The 22,077-nt window shown below is 37.8% G+C and overlaps 1 protein-coding gene across 2 annotated transcripts in view; it reads right to left on the bottom strand.

The window, feature by feature from the left end:
* COPS4 (COP9 signalosome subunit 4) overlaps positions 1-22,077 on the bottom strand; it is a 45,820-nt gene that overhangs the window by 14,704 nt on the left and 9,039 nt on the right. For both annotated transcript variants that reach the window (XM_060114033.1, XM_060114043.1), the window contains exons 3-6: positions 19,666-19,817; positions 18,269-18,372; positions 13,530-13,683; positions 13,219-13,369 (exon numbers count right to left, since the gene is read on the bottom strand). In XM_060114033.1, coding sequence (XP_059970016.1) covers positions 13,219-13,369; positions 13,530-13,683; positions 18,269-18,372; positions 19,666-19,817 — 561 coding nt within the window. The remainder of the gene's footprint in view (positions 1-13,218; positions 13,370-13,529; positions 13,684-18,268; positions 18,373-19,665; positions 19,818-22,077) is intronic.

Raw genomic sequence — 22,077 nt, 5'->3', positions numbered from 1 at the left:
ACGCCCCCGTTCCAGGGTGCCTGTGCAGCCCGCCACTGCCGGGATCCCGGGGTCCAGGGACGGCTAACCCGGGAGAGCGCACAGCGCGCCTCGGGCTGGTGCAACGTCACCCCGGCCTCTGCAGCCGCAGGCTCACCCCGCACTCCGTACCCCTCCCTCCCCCAGGCCTGAGTGAGCCAGAGTGCCCGAAGCAGCTGCTCCTTTAACCCCGTCCAGTCTGAGCAAAGAACAGACGCCCTCCGGCGACCTACACGCAGAGGCGGGGCCAAATCCAAAGCTGAGACCCGGGAGCTGTGAGAATAAAGAAGAGAACGGGAAATCTCTCCCAGCAGCCTCAGAAGCAGCGGATTAAAGCTCCACAATCAACTTGATGTACCCTGCATCTGTGGAATACATGAATAGACAACGAATCATCCCAAATTGAGGAGGTGGACTTTGAGAACAAGATCTATGATTTTTTTCCCCTTTTCCTCTTTCTACAAGGAATTATCCCAAATTGAGGAGGTGGACTTTGAGAGCAAGATTTACGATTTTTTTCCCCTTGTTCTCTTTTTTGTGCAAGTGTATGTGTATGCTTCTGTGTGAGATTTTGTCTATATAGCTTTGCTTCCACCATTTGTCCCAGGGTTCTATCTGTCTGTTTTTTTCGTTTTTCTTTTTATTTGTTTGGTTTTTTTAATTTTAATTTTTTTAATAATTACTTTTTAATTTTAATAACTCTATTATATTTTATCATACTTTATTCAATTTTACTTTATCTTCTCTTTTTCCTACCTTCCCTACTTCGTCCCTCCCTCCCCCTCCCTCCTTTCTTTCGTTCTTTCTTTCTTTCCTCCCTCCCTCCCTCCTTTCTCTTTCTTTCTTTCTTTCTTTCTTTCTTTCTTTCTTTCTTTCTTTCTTTCTTTCTTCTACTAATTCTTTCTTTCTACTTTTTCTCCCCTTTATTCTGAGCCGGGCGGATGAAAGGCTCTTGGTGCTGCAGCCAGGAGTCAGTGATGTGCCTCTGAGGTGGGAGAGCCAACTTCAGGACACTGGTCCACAACAGACCACCCAGCTCCACATAATATCTAATGCCAAAAATCTCCCAGAGATCTCCATCTCAACACCAGCACCCAGCTTCACTCAATGACCAGCAAGCTACAGTGCTGGCCACCCTATGCCAAGCAACTAGCAAGACAGGAACACAACCCCACCCATTAGCAGAGAAGCTGCCTAAAAACATAATAAGGCCACAGACACCCCAAAAAACACCACCAGACGTGGACCTGTCCACCAGAAATACAAGATCGAGCCTCATCCACCAGAACACAGGCACTCCACCAGAAAGCCTACACAACCCACTGAACCAACTTTAGCCACTGAACAGACACCAAAAACAACGGGCACTGTGAACCTGCAGCCTGCAAAAAGGAGACCCCAAGCACAGGAAGATAAGCAAAATGAGAAGACAGAAAAACACACAGCAGGTGAAGGAGCAACATAAAAACCCACCAGACCTAACAAATGAAGTGGAAATAGGCAGTCTACCTGAAAAGGAATTCAGAATAATGATAGTAAAGATGATCCAAAATCTTGGAAATAGAATACACAAAATTCAAGAAACAGTTAACAAGGACCTAGAAGAACTAATGATGAATCAAGCAACGATTAAAAACACAATAAATGAAATTAAAAATACTCTAGATGGGATCAATAGCGGAATAACTGAGGCAGAAGAACGGATAAGTGACATGGAAGATAAAATAGTGGAAATAACTGCTGCAGAGCAGAATAAAGAAAAAAGAATGAAAAGAACTGAGGACAGTCTCAGAGACCTCTGGGACAACATTAAACGCACCAACATTCGAATTATAGGGGTTCCAGAAGAAGAAGAGAAAAAGAAAGGGACTGAGAAAATATTTGAAGAGATTATAGTTGAAAACTTCCCTAATATGGGAAAGGAAATAGTTAATCAAGTCCAGGAGGCACAGAGAGTCCCATACAGAATAAATCCAAGGAGAAATACACCAAGACACATATTAATCAAACTGTCAAAAATTAAACACAAAGAAATCATATTAAAAGCAGCAAGGGAAAAACAACAAATAACACACAAGGGAATCCCCATCAGGTTAACAGCTGATCTCTCAGCAGAAACTTAACAAGCCAGAAGGGAGAGGCAGGACATATTTAAAGTGATGAAGGAGAAAAACCTGCAACCAAGATTACTCTACCCAGCAAGGATCTCATTCAGATTTGATGGAGAAATTAAAACCTTTACAGACAAGCAAAAGCTGAGAGAGTTCAGCACCACAAAACCAGCTTTACAACAAATGCTAAAGGAACTTTTCTAGGCAAGAAACACAACAGAAGGAATATACCTACAATAACGAAGCCAAAGCAATTAAGGAAATGGGAATAGGAACATAACTATCAATAATTACCTTAAATGTAAATGGATTAAATGCTCCCACCAAAAGACACAGATTGGCTGAATGGATACAAAAACAAGACCCATATGTATTCTGTCAACAAGAGACCCACTTCAGACCTAGAGACACATACAGATTGAAAGTGAGGGGATGGAAAAAGATATTCCATGCAAATGGAAATCAAAAGAAAGCTGGAGTAGCAATTCTTATATCAGACAAAATAGACTTTAAAATAAAGACTATTAGAAGAGACAAAGAAGGGCACTACATAATGATCAAGGGATCGATCCAAGAAGAAGATATAACAACTGTAAATATTTATGCACCCAACATAGGAGCACCTCAGTACATAAGGCAAATACTAACAGCCATAAAAGGGGAAATTGACAGTAACACACTCGTAGTAGGGGACTTCAACACCCCACTTTCACCAATGGACAGATCATCCAAAATGATAATAAATAAGGAAACACAAGCTTTAAATGATACATTCAACAAGATGGACTTAATTGATATTTATAGGACATTCCATCCAAAAACAACAGAATACACATTTTTCTCAAGTGCTCATGGAACATTCTCCAGGATAGATCATATCTTCGGTCACAAATCAACCCTTGGTAAATTTAAGAAAATTGAAATTGTATCAAGTATCTTTTCCGACCACAATGCTATGAGACTAGACATCAATTACAGGAAAATATCTGTAAAAAATACAAACACATGGAGGCTAAACAATACACTACTTAATAACGAAGTGATCACTGAAGAAATCAAAGAGGAAATCAAAAAATACCTAGAAACAAATGACAATGGAGACACGATGACCCAAAACCTATGGGATGCAGCAAAAGAAGTTCTAAGAGGGAAGTTTATAGCAATACGAAATCCCACCTTAAGAAATAGGAAACATCTTGAATAAACAACCTAACCTTGCACCTAAAGCAATTAGAGAAAGAAGAACAAAAATCCCCCAAAGTTAGCAGAAGGAAAGAAATCATAAAGATCAGATCAGAAATAAATGGAAAAGAAATGAAGGAAACGATAGCAAAGATCAATAAAACTAAAAGCTGGTTCTTTGAGAAGATAAACAAAATTGATAAACCATTAGCCAGACTCATCAAGAAAAAAAGGGAGAAGACTCAAATCAATAGAATTAGAAATGAAAAAGGAGAAGTAACAACGGACACTGCAGAAATACAAAAGATCATGAGAGATTACTACAAGCAACTCTATGCCAATAAAATGGACAATCTGGAAGAAGTATACAAATTCATAGAAATGCACAACCTGCCAAGACTGAATCAGGAAGAAATAGAAAATATGAACAGACCAATCACAAGCACTGAGATTGAAAATGTGATTAAAAATCTTCCAACAAACAAAAGCCCAGGACCAGATGGCTTCACAGGCGAATTTTATCAAACATTTAGAGTAGAGCTAACACCCATCCTTCTCAAACTCTTCCAAAATATAGCAGAGGGAGGAACACTCCCAAACTCATTCTATGAGGCCACCATCACCTTGATACCAAAACTAGGCAAGGATGTCACAAAGAAAGAAAACTACAGGCCAATATCACTGATGAACATAGATGCAAAAATCCTCAACAAAATACTAGCAAACAGAATGCAACAGCACATTAAAAGGTTCATACACCATGATCAAGTGGGGTTTATTCCAGGAATGCAAGGATTCTTCAATATATGCAAATCAAGCAACGTGATACACCATATTAACGAATTGAAGGAGAAAAACCATATGATCATCTCAATAGATGCAGAGAAAGCTTTTGACAAAATTCAACACCCATTTATGATAAAAACCCTGCAGAAAGCAGGCACAGAGGGAACTTTCCTCAAAATAATAAAGGCCATATATGACAAACCCACAGCCAACATCGTCCTCAATGGTGAAAAACTGAAACCATTTCCACTAAGATCAGGAACAAGACAAGGTTGCCCACTCTCACCACTCTTAGTCAACATAGTTTTGGAAGTTTTAGCCACAGCAATCAGAGAAGAAAAGGAAATAAAAGGAATCCAAATTGGAAAAGAAGAAGTAAAGCTGTCACTGTTTGCAGATGACACGATACTATACATAGAGAATTCTGAAGATGCTACCAGAAAACTACTAGAGCTAATCAATGAATTTGGTAAAGTAGCAGGATACAAAATTAATGCACAGAAACCTCTGGCATTTCTGTACACTAATGATGAAAAATCTGAAAGTGAAATCAAAAAAACACTCCCATTTACCACTGTAACAAAATGAATAACATATCTAGGAATAAACCTACCTAAGGACACAAAAGACCTGTATGCAGAAAATTATAAGACACTGATGAAAGAAATTAAAGATGATACAAATAGATGGAGAGATATACCATGTTCCTGGAGTGGAAGAATCAATATTGTGAAAATGACTCTACTATCCAAAGCAATCTACAAATTCAATGCAATCCCTATCAGACTACCACTGCCATTTTTCCCAGAATTAGAACAAAAAATTTCAAAATTTGTTTGGAAAAACAAAAGACCCCGAATAGCCAAAGCAGTCTTGAGAACGAAAAACGGAGCTGGAGGAATCAGGCTCCCTGACTTCAGACTATACTACAAAGCTACAGTAATCAAGACAGTGTGGTACTGGCACAAAAACAGAAAGATAGATCAATGGAACAGGATAGAAAGCCCAGAGATAAACCCACGCACATATGGTCAACTTATCTTTGATAAAGGAGGCAGGAATGTACAGTGGAGTAAGGATAGCCTCTTCAGTAAGTGGTGCTGGGAAAACTGGACAGGGACATGTAAAAGTATGAGATTAGCTCACTCCCTAACACCATACACAAAAATAAGCTCAAAATGGATTAAAGACCTAAATGTAAGGCCAGAAACTATCAAACTCTTAGAGGAAAACATAGGCAGAACACTCTATGACATAAATCACAGCAAGATCCTTTTGGACCCACCTCCTAGGGAAATGGAAAAAAAAAACAAAACTAAACAAATGGGACCTAATGAAACTTCAAAGCTTTCGCACAGCAAAGGAAACCATAAACAAGACCAAAAGAGAACCCTCAGAATGGGAGAAAATATTTGCAAATGAATCACCTGGCAAAGGATTAACCTCCAAAATTTATAAGCAGCTCATGCAGGTCAACAACAAAAAAACAAACAACCCAATCCCAAAATGGGCAGAAGACCTAAATAGACATTTCTCCAAAGAAGATATACAGACTGCCAACAAACACATGAAAGAATGCTCAACATCATTAATCATTAGAGAAATGCAAATCAAAACTACAATGAGATATCATCTCACACCAGTCAGAATGGCCATCATCAAAAAATCTAGAAACAATAAATGCTGGAGAGGGTGTAGAGAAAAGGGAACACTCTTGTACTGCTGGTGGGAATGTGAATTGGTACAGCCTCTATGGAGAACAGTATGGAGGTTCCTTAAAAAACTAAAAATAGAACTACCATATGACCCAGCAATCCGACTACTAGGCATATACCCTGAGAAAACCATAATTCAGAAAGAGACATGTACCAAAATGTTCATTGCAGCTCTATTCACAATAGCCCGGAGATGGAAACAACCTAAGTGTCCATCATTGGATGAATGGATAAAGAAGATGTGGCACATATATACAATGGAATATTACTCAGCCATAAAAAGAAACGAAATTGAGCTATTTGCAATGAGGTGGATAGACCTAGAGTCTGTCATACAGAGTGAAGTTAATTCAGAAAGACAAATACCATATGCTAACACATATATATGGAATTTAAGAAAAAAATGTCATTAAGAACCTAGGGGTAAAACAGGAATAAAGACACAGACCTACTTGAGAATGGACTTGTGGATATGGGGAGAGGGAAGGGTAAGCTGTGACGAAGCGAGAGAGAGGCATGGACATATATACACTACCAAACGTAGGGTAGATAGATAGTGGGAAGCAGCCGCAGAGCACAGGGAGATCAGCTCGGTGCTTTGTGACTGCCTGGAGGGGAGGGATGGGGAGGGTGGGAGGGAGGGAGATGCATGAGGGAGGGGATGTGGGAACAGATGTATATGTATGACTGATTCACTTTGTTATAAAGCAGAAACTAATAAAAAAAAAAAAGGAAAAAAAAAAAAAAGAAAAGGGAACACTCTTGTACTGCTGGTGGGAATGTGAATTGGTACAGCCTCTATGGAGAACAGTATGGAGGTTCCTTAAAAAACTAAAAATAGAACTACCATATGACCCAGCAATCCGACTACTAGGCATATACCCTGAGAAAACCATAATTCAGAAAGAGACATGTACCAAAATGTTCATTGCAGCTCTATTCACAATAGCCCGGAGATGGAAACAACCTAAGTGTCCATCATTGGATGAATGGATAAAGAAGATGTGGCACATGTATACAATGGAATATTACTCAGCCATAAAAAGAAACGAAATTGAGCTATTTGCAATGAGGTGGATAGACCTAGAGTCTGTCATACAGAGTGAAGTTAATTCAGAAAGACAAATACCATATGCTAACACATATATATATGGAATTTAAGAAAAAAATGTCATTAAGAACCTAGGGGTAAAACAGGAATAAAGACACAGACCTACTTGAGAATGGACTTGTGGATATGGGGAGGGGGAAGGGTAAGCTGTGACGAAGCGAGAGAGAGGCATGGACATATATACAGTACCAAACGTAAGGTAGATAGATAGTGGGAAGCAGCCGCATAGCACAGGGTGATCAGCTTGGTGCTTTGTGACCACCTGGAGGGGTGGGATAGGGAGGGTGGGAGGGAGGGAGATGCAAGAGGGAAGGGATATGGGAACAGATGTATATGTATGACTGATTCACTTTGTTATAAAGCAGGAACTAATTTTAAAAAATCACTAAAATAAATAAATAAATAAATAAAATCTTGGGTTTAAAAAAAGAACTGAACTAATGGAAATAATATTGTGAACAAACTTTTTCTTTTTAAATTTATTTTTAGCTCTATATAGTGAAAGAGCCTAATAACAATGATACCCAGCATCAATAAGCATATCTAGTAACCTGATCTCACTATCTTCATTAAAAGGAACTAGAGATCCTCAAAAACTAGCAGATTTCATGTCTGCAACAGGGAAAATACAAACGGGGCCTGAAGCATCTTTTTATGCTATTGATACATTTCAGGCAAGTACTCAAAGACTAATGGGGCTTTGTCAAAAAGACACAATTTGTTCATATTTGGGACAAGTTGAGCATCAAAAAGAATAACAACTATAATTTATTGTGACACACTGAATAAATAAAAAACAGAGTCAAATATACAAGAACGTTCACAGCAGTACTATTACTAATAGCTAATAAGAAGGCAATAGGATAAACAAATTGTGGTATATTCACATAATGGGATACCACATAACAATGAAAATGAAGAAACTGAATGTAACAATGTGGATAAATTTCATAAAGTTGAGCAAAAGAGGCAAGACAAGAGTATATGATTTCATTTATATAAATATAAGAAGCAGGCAAAGCTAATATATATTAACAATTGCTCTTGGGGGATGGGGGTTGGGGCCAGTGGTTAGGAGAAAGCAGGACAGGATATTTCAGGGTGCTGGTAGTATTTTGTTTCTTGTTCTGGACATTGATTACGTGATGGTGTTCATTTGTGACAATTCATCAAATTGTACACTTCTGATATGTACAGTTTTCTGTGTGTATATTATACATGCAGAAAAATAAGCTAAGAAAAAATCCACAGTGATATTTGGGAAAAAAAAAAAGGAGAAAAAAGGAAAGCTCCTGAAGAATACTATCTAATAAATACAGAAGAAAAGAATTAGTAAATCAACATTTTTCATTTTCATTTTATATTACACATATAATGAGTGATCCAGGCAAGGATTATTAATAGATTTTAAATTATGGAAAGGAATATGTGAAAGGAATTTGGAGAACAGGATTTTTGTAGTGTCAAAGCAGCACCCCATGAATTATTTACAAAATACAAAGAGGACAATGTACCTTTACAATGGAATTTCTACCTTCATCAAATGAACAAACTCAGCATCACTAACAGTGGGACCAACCTGACAGTGTGTGCTCTCTGACGTGATTCAACAGCAAGTACATAGCATCATTATAAGGTATTCTTGCTAGAAAAAAAATAACCTGAATCTAATCTCACCTCTGGCTAACTTCCATTTTACAGGAAATATAGGGGATTAAGGAATAAAAAAACAATATATATATATATCAAAAAATCTAGGATGGGGCCTCCCTGGTGGCGCAGTGGTTGAGAGTCCGCCTGCCGATGCAGGGGACACGGGTTCGTGCCCCGATCCCGGAGGATCCCACATGCCGCGGAGCGGCTGGGCCCGCGAGCCATGGCCGCGGGGCCTGTGTGTCCGGAGCCTGTGCTCCGCAACGGGAGAGGCCACAGCAGTGAGAGGCCCGCGTACAGCAAAAAAAAAAAAAAAAAAAAAAAAAATCTAGGATGAAGGACATTTTACCTAACAACTTAAAGTCAGTATTTTTTCTTTTTTTAAGTGAGGCAACTATACAGTGTTGTATGTCAACTATATCACAATAAAGTTGGCAGGAAAAATAAGGAAACTACTCGAGACTAAAAGAATCTAAAGACTAAAGAGCCATAATCACCAAATGCCACACATGAAGTTGCTCCTTGTTCAAGGGGAAAAAGGCAGGTATAAAAGATATTCTTGAGCTAACTGGGGCAGTGATAATATGGACCAGCTGCTAAATTCTACAGTGGAATCACTGTTAATTTTTTTAGGGATGACGATGGTATTCCAGTTATGCAGAAAAATGTTCCTGTTCTACGGAGATACATGATGATATATAAAGAAGGAGTGTCATGATGGCCTACAACTTACTTTAAAATGACACATCCAAAAATATGTGTGTGTGCGTAAGAGACAGAGTGAGAGAGAAAGCAAATATGAAAAAAAGCCAGGAAAATTTAGAAAAAGAGTAATGAAGGGTAAGTAGATCTGCAAGATAATAAAACACTATAAAGCTATAATAATTTGAAGAGCATAGTACAAGTATATTCATAAATAGACAGGCTATTTAACAGAACAGAATACTATGTCCAGAAATCTACTACAGTGTGCTTCAAATCAATAGGGAAAAAAAGATGGATTATTCAATAAAGAATGCCAGGTCAAATCACTAGCCATTTAGAAAAACAAACAAATAAACGTTAATTTCCTATCTCATTTCTTACACTAAAATAAATCCAACTGGATTAGGATTTATAGGTAAATTTAAGTAGGCGAAACTAATCTATACTAATGATTACTCTTGGGGGGCAGGGGTTAGAGATCATGACTAGGAGGAAGCATGAAGGTAAAAAATGAAACCCTAAAGCAGCGATTCTCAAAGGCGGTCCCCATGACCTTTTCAAGGGATCAGCGGTTGACACTCAATTTAGAATAACAAAGACATCCTGTGCCTTGTTCACTGAGTTGACATTTGCACTGCTGGTGCAAAAGCAATGGTGGCAAAGACTACTGGCACCATAGCACAAATCAAGGCAGTGGCGCTGGCAACAAACTATATCATGCCACACACTCAACAGTCAAAAGAGATAGTTTCACTTAAGAATGTCCTAGCAGCAGTAAAAAATTATTTTCATTAAATCTTGACACTTGAGAACATACCTTTTTTATATTTTGTGTGACGAAATGGGAAATGTACTTACAGCACTTTTGCTATAAACCAAAGTATAATGGTTGTCCCAAGGAAACAGTGCAAGCTGAACTAGTCTCTTTTTCATGGAACACATTCACTTAAAATAACAACTGACAAATTATGGTTTCCAGACTTAGGTATTTGGCAGACATTTTCTTGAAAATGAGCAAAGTGAGCCTGTTACCACCAATCAACAGCATTTGCTGCCCTTGATAAAATTTGAGTTTTAAAGAAAAAAATTAAAATTTCTGAAAACTTGTACCTGCCACTATGAGGCTGACAACCTCCCAATACTTAAAGGTTTTTCTGATGAGATCAGTGGTAATACATTGGATATTGGATATTGGATAATAAAGTACGTCAATATTTGGAAGCTCTGCATAAATCAGCAAACCAACATTTTCCAAACAACCAATACATGATGGTACAAAATCTTACATGGGTAAAAGATCCATCAACGTTGAAGACAGACCAAGATTTTAACGTTATAGAGTGCAAAATGTTCACTGATATGGTTTCAGGTGCCACATTGCAATTAACCCATAAGAAACTACACTACTTGTCAAGTTATAGTATCAAAGATGAATACCCACGATTATCTGAAAAAGTCACTAAACATGCCTCCTTTTTCCAACTACGTATCTGTGTGAGGCTGGGTTTTCTTCATATACTCCCACCAAAACATATCAAAACAGGCTAAGCACAGAAGTACATTTAAGAATTCAATTTCTCTTTTTTTTTTTTTTTTGCGGTATGTGGGCCTCTCACTGTTGTGGCCTCTCCCGTTGCGGAGCACAGGCTCCGGACGCGCAGGCTCAGCGGCCATGGCTCACGGGCCCAGTCGCTCCGCAGCATGTGGGAACTTCCCGGACTGGGGCACGAACCCGTGTCCCCTGCATCGGCAGGCGGACTCTCAACCACTGCGCCACCAGGGAAGCCTAAGAATTCAATTTCTGTCTATTAAGCTAGACAATGAAAAGACTTCTAAAGTCAAAAGTTAAACAATTCCAATTCTCTAACTTTTTTTGTTTTAGAAAAAACAGCTATTTTATAAAAATGTCAGGAATTCCCTGGCAGTCCAGTGGTTAGGGCTGTGCGCTCCCACTGCCTAGGGCCTGGGTTCGATCCCCGGTCGGAGAACTAAGATCCTACAAGCCGTGTGGTGCAACCAAAAAACAAATAAAATTAAATTAAAATGTCATTTACGTTTATACCTAATAGATCTATTATTGTTACTTTTAAATGAATTAATAAATATTTTAAAGTTTCTCACTTCAATTTCTAATTCAATAATCAACAGATATACCCTACATAAACAAAAGCTCTCTAGGGTTCTCAATTATTCAGAGTCTAAGGGGGTCCTGAGACCAGAGAATTTGAAAACTTAAAGTACTGGAAGAAAACATGAAGGAATTTAAAATATGTAATTTCACAATAGAGAAGACCTTTCTAAGCAAGTCAACAAAACCCAGAAGCCATAAAAAACTAAAATATTTAACTATATAAAAATTTAAAGTTTCTGCATCGCAAAAATTTCATAACCAAAGCCAAAAAGGGGACAATAAATTGGGAGGAAAAAAATTGTTAATTTCTTATATAAATGAAGAGCTTTTATTTAAAAAAAAGATAAAAACACAAAAAAATGGCTAATGGACATAAACGGATAATTCACTCAAAAAAATGGGTTTTTCCATGATTTTTCTAAACACATGAAAAGATGTCCAAGAGTATTCATGATAAATGAAATGCAAATTAAAACTAGAATGAAATACTATTTTTCTTCTACCAGGTTAGCAAGGATACAAAAATTTGGTCAGGTGTGTGTGAGTAATCAGGTTCACAAAGATATTGTTGTTTAGAAGGTCTAACATTAAAGGGCAACTTATAATTTCAAAGTTTTAAATGTATGCACCCTTAGATTCAAGAATTTAACCTATACATATATTCATATATGTGTATAATCACTACAGCATTGTTTATAATTGACTAATTATGATAAAGCCAAACAATAGAAAATCAAAAAGAATGAGCTTTATGTAATGACATATAAGACCACTGTGATGAATATCCACATTAAAAAAAGAAAGTTGCAAAAGTGTATTTATCATGCTATCATTTGTGTATAAAAAAGAGGATACACACTTTTATACTGAAGGAAATAAAAGAATCAGTAATAGTTCTTCAGAGTACAAAGCAGTCCATTTTATGTACTGCCTTTTCAGTAACAAAAATAAAATAAATAAGATGACTGCTTCAAAGAGAATGAAATGTGTAGTCTGAACATGTCATTAGGCTCTCAACTAAACAGTTCAAAAATAGACATTCTAGGGCTTCCCTGGTGGCACAGTGGTTGGGAGTCTGCCTGCCAATTCAGGGGACACGGGTTCGTGCCCCGGTCCGGGAGGATCCCACATGCCACGGAGCAGCTGGGCCCGTATGGCCGCTGGGCCTGCGCGTCCGGAGCCTTTGCTCCACAACGGGATAGGCCACAACAGTGAGAGGCCCACACGTCGCAAAAAAAAAAAAAAAAAGACATTCTAAAATGATTTAGAAAAGCCATGGCTTAGAATTATCAGCATTTCCTCTCAATGCCCTTTCCTGCTTTATAAGTTGAATGATTTACATGCTACAGTTTAGTAAAAAAGAATACAGAATAGTTTATTATTTATATTTATGGAAGAAAATGATAAGCACCAGGTCTAAAACTGAGGCTTGAAGATAAAAAAACAAACAAACCCCAAAGAAGTACATTATCACAGCACTCATTTCTAGATTTTAATTTTCATTTCCCTTTGTCTAATTCTCACTTAATTTAATATCCATTTTTTCAGTGATATTTTAGGAGAACTAAACTTCAGATTACCTCTTAACTATTCCTAATACCTGTGGGTGATAGGCTGATAAATGCATATTTTAAAATGTCTTAAGTTAGTAATGCGGTGTTTTTAACTGTTTAAATTTATCATAATTTTATTAATAAGATATCCTCTTAAAGAATAGCTCCTTGCTAAATCCTCAAATAGTAATGAACCCGAAATTATTAAGCAAAGATAACTTACTGTTCGTTAAAGTGTAAATGACGTATTTACCTGCTGATGCTAAGATGGTACAGTGCAGAGCATGTTTTAAGGCCTCTAGTCTTTCACTTTCGTGCACTATTGTCTTGTAAGAGAGCTCATTGTACCTTTGTGCAGCTTCAATGAATTTTCTTCTATAATCAAGAACACGTGCATAGCATACCTATAAGAGGGAAAATGTTTCAATTAGGGAGAAAAATGAAAAATAAAAAGCAAAAGAAAATTTCTATTATATAACAGCATTTATCAGATATTCTGGAGCACCTTATTACTGAAGGATTCTCCAATACAAAATTAATTTTCCAAATTAGCTCATCTGTTACCTTATAATGTATCTGTAACTGTTCATTGGTTGATTCATTCTGAAGCAATGATGCCCGATTTATGTAAGCCTCTGCCTGGACTGGATCATCATCCTCCAGATATAGCCTAGCAATCTTCAGGTATGTCTCCAATTTATAATCTACATTGTACTGTCTAGGGTATAACAGAAAGACACAGAATGACTAAATATTCCATCAAGAAAATTTGGGGAGTGGTAGGAAATACATTAATTTTTCCTTATATATATTCTGTTAATATAAGGGAATCATACTTTTTATTGCAGTATATTATATAGATAAGCTAAAACATATTTCCAGAATAAGATTTATTGAATTTTTATTATTTTTAGCATTGTTCATGTTTTATTTCAGCTTCTTCTAATCCTCAGATAATCTCACAAATCAAAGATCTTAAGAAAAAAAAAAAAAAGCTCAGTTCAGGGATATATCATATACTACCAGGGGAACTATGAACATGTACAACCATCCTGGAAAACAATTTGGTAGTATGCTCTCCAGCCATCCTTTGAATTCTTTAAAAATGCGTATCTTCTTTACCTACTGTATTTTACCTCTAAAAAATAAATCTTTAAAAAAAAATCATGGTTGTACATACATATATATGTACAGAATATTCATTTGTAAAGTTATTCATAAATATCCATAATGAAAAAAATGAAAATCACCCATAATCGTATTTGTGGTTATCAATTAAGTTGTGGTACATAAAGATGGTAGATGCTATACAGTTATTATAATAATTACTTCTGATAATAGTCATAAGTTTTTGCTAAGTGAAAAAATTGGATAAAACAGTACATAAAACTCCATCCAGGGCTTTCCTGGTGGCACAGTGGTTGAGAGTCTGCCTGCCGATGCAGGGGACACGGGTTCGTGCCCCGGTCCGGGAAGATCCCACATGCCGCGGAGCGGCTGGACCCGTGAGCCATGGCTGCTGAGCCTGCGCGTCTGGAGCCTGTACTCGCAACAGGAGAAGCCACAACAGTGAGAGGCCAGCGTATCGCAAAAAAAAAAAAAAAAAAAGAAAGAAAAAAACCATCCAAATGTATTCCTATACATGTATATCAAGATAGTAGTAGCAATTATCTCTGAGAATACAGGTGGTTTTCATTTTTCTTCTTTATCCCAATAGTCACATTTTATGTAAGAAATGCATAACTGAAGACCCAACATAATTCAAAACTCACATAATTCAAGATTAATCCTCACAGAAAAATTAATTCTATTTACCAGCAAAAGTGGAGCCACCATTTGGCAAGAACAGAGTTTACAACTGACTTGGCCCAGCTTTGAAATTAATTCTTCAAAATTTTTATATCAATTCAAAATTTTCCATAAGCCATATATTATTTTTTTATTATATTATTTCCATTCACAACTCATATTTATATAAACTGCTACGAACAGCACCATATGTTTTGCATTTTCATATTTTATGCCAAGATATCTATTATGTCCATTACTTTCATCATCAGAATGAATCATTTTTTAAAGAAGCAGCCTCTCAATAATTTACCAAAATCACTTTTTAACTTGTTTAGAAAAACCACTGAATTTTCAGCTCTTGGTATCCTCACCACTGCAAAGAACAATATCTATTTTATATTTACATCAACTACCAATGAAAATAAATCATTTGCTCTGTGCTAGGGAGAAACTGTTCCAGACAGAATAAGACCAAAGCAATTAAGAAAACCTCCAGCCTTTTCAAACTATCCAAGAAAAAACCCAAATTAACAAGAAGCCTTAGAAAACAAAATTCAACATCTGTGTATGAATGAAGGCCTTTTCATATACTGGTTGCTTTTTCAAGGGGCATCACTGTCTAACAATTTCATACATACACAAAAGGCAAGATGCCTGAAGTAGTGTTTGACTTATGATCACAAATATTCATGAAGACAAAAAAAGAATCCCTTATTCACCTGGTAAAAGAGTAGAGAAGTAACTGAAAATATTTTTTGTCATTCAGTTGGTACTTTTATACTTGCCAGCTGAAAGAGGAAGGGTGTCTAATAATACAACCAAGAGTTTCACACCTTTCATCCTTCTATACAATATACTTTGGAGGAATGTTTCATAAAGAACTATAAATATTTTTAAAAATACATAGCAAAGGTAAGACTGGCTGGATAAGAGTTACAAACTATCATCTTAATTTTTTCTAATTGTTTTTCCATCTCATTTTCTCTAGTATCTCAAACCTAACAATCCATTGAACCCACTGTGACTCCAAACCACTGATCCTACTACATTGTTATTGTATTTTTCCTCTTAAAGGCCTCACTTCCTCCTTACCTGGCTTAATTCCTATGGTCAATCATTTCCATCACTGAATTGCACGTGCGCTCATCTCCCTTGCCCCTCTCATGCTGTCATACTTGTTGGGCGAAATCATAATGCTGGTTAAACCTAATAGTTCACCTACTCCTTTCCTGCAACCATGTAGCCAAACTCTGATGAAGAAAAACACCCAACCAATCTGACTGATCTCATTTTAGTGACTACGACCTTTGAATGAGCCTTACTGCTGTACACCATCCCACTCTCCCAGAGAATTTTTTTTGATATTCTTATATCTCCTCAACCTCACAACTCTCACCCCCATCCACACTTCAGATGATGACTCTGATTCCAACTTCACTAAGAGTATTGAAACAATCAAAGGAAAAAGTACTTGCACAAACTCCATCACCACATTACTAATATCTGCACCCATATACTCTGTGTTCCTGGCTGTTACCATAGATCACTGGGACTATTCTGCCCACCAGGGAACAATCTGCAATGTCTACAGACGTTTTTTTTTTTTTCGGTACGCGGGCCTCTCACTGTTGCGGCCTCTCCTGTTGCGGAGCACAGGCTCCGGACGCGCAGGCTCAGCGGCCATGGCTCACGGGCCCAGCCGCTCTGCGGCATGTGGGATCTTCCTGGACCGGGGAACGAACCCGTGTCCCCTGCATTGGCAGACGGACTCTCAACCACTGCGCCACCAGGGAAGCCCTACAGACATTTTTGATTGTCACAACTAGGCATAGTGGTGTCACTGGCATCTAGTGAGTAGAGGCCGCTGATGCCGCTCAACAGCTGCAATACACAGGACAGCCTCCAGGACAAAGAATTATCCGCTCTAAAATGCCAAGAGTGCCCAGGCTGAGAAACTCTCTCACAAGTGAACTGTCCATGCTCCTATCTGAAGCCTATCTCTCCACTGGATTCCTTCCCCTCTAGTCTACTCCTGCAAGAATCCTTTCCACTACTCCCCTAGGTCAAATTTTTGCTTTCCACTGAATCATAAAAGAAAAAATAATCTCAGCCTAACCTCTGCTGTCATCTTCTACCCTATTTCTCTGCTCCCTTTTATGAAAACTTCCCCAAAGAGCTGCCCATGCTCACCATCTCCAATTCTTCTCTTCCCGTTCTCTCTTAAACAGCTCCAATCAGGCTTTCACTCTCACCATTTCAGCAAAACAGCTTTCGCCAAGGTCACCAATGACCTCCACGTTACTACCTTTTACGGTTCACCTTCAACTCCTCATCTTACTTGACCATCAACACCATGTTGATCACTTGCTCCTTCTTGATACATTTTCCTCATCTGGCTTCTGAGATATCACACTCCACATTCTTCTGGTTTTCCTCTTACCTCAATGGACAATCCTCACTTGCTGTATCTTCCTCCTGCCCCTGACCTCTTAATGTCAAAGTGCTCAGTACTCAGTGCTCTTCTCTACCTATATGCCCTCCCTTGGAGATCTCGTCCAATCTAAAGGCTTTAAATTCCATTTATATATCAATGACTCCCAAATGTACATCTCTAGTCCAGACCTCTCTCCTAAACTCCAGACTAATATATTCAACTCCCTACTAGATATTTCCACTTGGTTATCACATGTCCAAAACAGAACTCTTGATCTTCCCTCAAAACCTATTCTTTACCACTCAGTAGATGGCAACTTTATTTTTCCAGTTATTCAGACCAAAACTCAGGACTTATCTTGGCTCTTTTTCTTGTACTCCATGTGCAAGTTGTCAAGAAACCCTTAGCTTTACCTTAAAAACACATCCAGGGTCCAACATTTCTCACAATCTCCATCTCACCTGCAGTAGCTCATAAGCCTCTTAACTAATGTCCCTACTTCTATCATTGCATGCCTACAGTTTATTCTCAACCCAGTGTTAGAATGATCTAACATGATCAGATCATGTCAGTCCTCTGTACAAAAGCCTCCAATGGCTCCCCATTGTTTTACTTAGAAAAAAAGCCAAAGGCCTTACAATGGCTTACAAGACCCCATGTAATCTGGTACCCAATACTCTCTGATCTCACCCTCTATCACACTCCCCTTTGCTCACTCCACCCACAGTGGTCTCCCTGATCTTCTTAAAACACTCTAAGCATGTTCTAGTCTTAGAGCCTTTGCACTAGCCATCCTCTCTAAGAGGATCTACTGATACTCTTCCCTCAGGCAGCTCATAGCTACTCTGTTACCTCCTTCAAGTGTTTGAAAAGGTGATATCAGGACCACCCTACCACTCTAATCACCCTATTTAATAATACATGCTGTCCCCCACTTTGCCCCTTTGCCCCTTCTAAAAATAGTACAAATTTTACTTATTTATTTATTAAATTGTTCATTATCCGTTTCCTGTACCAGAATGTAAAAAAAAAAGTAAGTGAACAATTATACATGTTTTATATCCACTGTTTACTATACTTTTGTCCTGTTTCCAAAGGAATTCCCACCAACACTTGGGCTGCATTTCTCCAATCTTCTTCTTTTTCATATATGGATGCAAGATGCTGTCTTATGGAAGCAACCTGGAATAGGAGGTATACATGTTAAATTATTTCCACTGATATTAGTAAACTAGTTAAAATAAATAGATGATAATCTATTGTGACAATGCTCTCATTCAACATATTATGCAGGCAAGTAAATGTAAAAGTTTACCTAGACTACCCAAATTTTTAATGAATTTTGCATTTACAGAATATCAAAAGAGTGAACTAACACATTCTACAATGTGGATTATGGCAGTAATTTAGTTTAAATATTAAGTTTTGCTTTTGTGTCACTGCATATATAATGCTGGAGTTCTCCTATGTTCTCAGCCTAATCAACAATTTTACTGATTTTTAAAAATTATCTAGGGACTTCCCTGGTGGCACAGTGGTTAAGAATCTGCCTGCCAATGCAGGGGACACGGGTTTGAGCCCTGGTCCGGGAAGATCCCACATGCCACAGAGCAACTAAGCCCGTGCACCACAACTACTGAGCCTGCGATCTAGAGCCCGCACGCCACAACTACTGAAGCCCGCGCGCCCAGAGCCCGTGTTCCGCAACAAAAGAAGCCACCGCAATGAGAAGCCCGCGCACTGCAATGAAGAGTAGGCCCCGCTTGCTGCAACTAGAGAAAGCCCGTGCGCAACAACGAAGACCCAATGCAGCCAAAAATAAAATAAATAAATACATAAAATTTAAAAAAAATTATCTAAAGCGTAATATTTGGTTCATAAAACCAAATTATAGTATGTGAGCAAATGTCAGCTGGACTTAAAACATCATGATATTTATTTGATCTTACATTGTAAAATGCTGTTTGGCACACTGTTTTGTAAAAATGAAGTTGAATGATTACCTCCTTTAAAAATTTAATAATATGTCTCAAAATAATTGCTGCTATCTCAAGTTTAAAAATCGCCACTCTAGGGCTTCCCTGGTGGCGCAGTGGTTGAGAGTCCGCCTGCTGATGCAGGGGACACGGGTTCGTGCCCCGGTCCGGGAAGATCCCACATGCCGCGGAGTGGCTGGGCCCGTGAGCCATGGCCGCTGAGCCTGCGCGTCTGGAGCCTGTGCTCCGCAACGGGAGAGGCCACAACAGTGAGAGGCCCGCGTACCGCAAAAAAAAAAAAAAACAATTGCCACTCTAATAGCCAATATTTTATAATAACTATAAATGGAATATAACCTTTAAAAATCGTGAATCACTATGTTGTACACCTGCAACTTATAATAATATTGTACATCAATTATATCTCAATTAAAAAAAAGAAACACATAATAAACAGATTCCTAAAAACAAAACAAAAACCACTGCTCTAGGTTTTTACCTGCTCCTCAAATGAAATGACTCTAGGCTGGATCTTTTCCAAGGTGAAATGATAGATTTCTTTGGCTGTGCTATCAGGTAGGTTAGGGAGATGTGTGCAGAAATCAGTCAGCAACTGGCGAGAGATCACGAGGCTGACATTCTCATTTACCACTTGTTAAAAAAAGTAAGGGATAAGAAAACATGAGTAATTTATGTTTTTATTAAGCAATCAATTTTCACCTAAAATTAACACTAAAAATAATATATACCAGTGTACTCTTCAAAGCATTATTTAGGGATTTCCACACCCCTGTGACCTTATATTATAGAACCAGTTTTCCTTATGCTGAATTATCTGATTACATAACAACTACATCAAAACAGTAAAAATACCACAACTTTTCTAAGAAACAGAAATGGCTGGGGAAAAGTTTTAACAGTTGAGAATTTTACGTCATTCTTTTCTCTTCTTTATTTTTCTACAAAGTGAAGGCACAGAAGCACTTAATATTTTTATTTACGTTCTTATATTCCACCTAGCTACAAAAAAAGAGTTAAGGAAGAAACAGTGAAATAATTTTCATGAAGTTTAAATAAAGCGAGTAGTGACAGTTACTGCCACTTGTACTTTCCTGATAAAAACAACAAATAAGAATTTAGGTCAGCACTAGATGCATAGACATATTTTATGACACTGTTTATAAACATTTATGAGGTATTATTATATATGATTAAGGATGAAAACTGTGGAGCCACACTGCTTCCAAATCCTCCTGATTACATGCCCTCAGGCAAGAGACTTAACTTCTCTGTGCTTCTCTTTCCTCTTCTGTAAAATGTGGATAAGGTTGCTGTGAAGCTTAAATGCAATATACATAAAGTGCTTTAAACAATACCTGGCACATAGCACTCAGCAAATGTTAGTTATTATTATAACTATTATTACATTTTAAAAAGATGCATCATGCTTGTGAACCACTCCTTAGATAAATTAAGTTTAAATCAGTAGTTACTGGGGAAATAAATCACAGTTCAAAACTATTCAGTTGATGCAAATGATTTTAACAGTAGACTGTTTTTGTTTTTGTTTTTGTTTTTTTGCAGTACGCGGACCTGTCACTGTTGTGGCCTCTCCTGTTGCGGAGCACAGCCTCCGGACGCGCAGGCTCAGCGGCCATGGCTCACGGGCCCAGTCGCTCCGCGGCATGTGGGATCTTCCTGGACCGGGGCACGAACCCGTGTCCCCTGCATCGGCAGGCGGACTCTCAACCACTGAGCCACCAGGGAAGCCCGACTGCTTTTTTTTTGGTGGTTCATTGGATTGAAAGTTTATATAAAGATCAAAGTTTATAAAAAGCACTACTCTTTTGCTACTAAGTTCAACAGTCTTAAAAAAAAAAAAGCCACTCAAAGAGTTTTTCTGAAACCATTGGCAGTTTGTCTCACATTGCAGGCCCCAATTTTTTGAGGCCTTGTAACTAATCAGTTTCTAGTATATTAATTGGAATTGGATGATACTGGATGTGACTGAGAACAGTTTCATTACAAGTGCCATTAGGTACCTATAACTGTTAGAAATTACTATACAAACTAGCACTTCTCAGGGAAATATAAATAAATAAGAACTATAAGTAAGAAAACCTAGTTTCTAGTCTGGGCTGTGCCACTGACTAACTGAATGTCCTTTGGGGAAAAAGTCACTTAATCCTGAGACTCATTTTATAATATATTATATAGGGCTATCTATACCTGCATTGTTAGTCACAAGGTTATGAAAAGGAGCCTGTGTGATGGATAATGTGTATGAAAGCACACTGTAAACTGTAAAGCACTATCAAGTATCATTAATATTGTGAACTCAGGATAAATTCCAGCCTGAATTTTGAGTAATTTTCCAGATAACTGGATATGTTTGAAGTCAGGGAGTGGGGAAGAGTGTCTTAAAGAATGGAAATTTCTAGTTCCCATTCAAAAGCAATGTTCTTAACATTAACAACAGCTAACACTTATCTAGTACTTATCATGTGCCACGTACTATTCTAAGCACTCCATTATGGATATTAACTCATTTAATCTCCCAACAATTCTACAGGGTAGGTATCATATCCCCATTTTATAGACAAGGAAAAGGAGGCACAAGGAGGTTATATAACCTACCCAAGATCACATAACTAATAAAATCGCAGACCAGGATTTGAATCCAGACTATTCTTTTTTATCATTTGCTATATTGTCTCTCCATCAGTTGCTTTATCAATAACTATACAAAACCTTAATTGTAAATGTAACAATGGCTTCACATTGAAAAACAATTGAAAAACAATCAAATATCAAGTTGTAAGTAGTTTAAATTCTAAAACCAATCAAGCTCAATGCATATTTAATTTAATCTCAATGTAAATTATATTGACAATTTGTTATAAAACAAGGC

Source organism: Mesoplodon densirostris, chromosome 1 (assembly GCF_025265405.1).
Source record: "Mesoplodon densirostris isolate mMesDen1 chromosome 1, mMesDen1 primary haplotype, whole genome shotgun sequence".
NCBI classification, from domain to species: Eukaryota; Metazoa; Chordata; class Mammalia; order Artiodactyla; family Ziphiidae; genus Mesoplodon; species Mesoplodon densirostris.
This window is presented reverse-complemented; position numbering and strand designations above follow the sequence as displayed.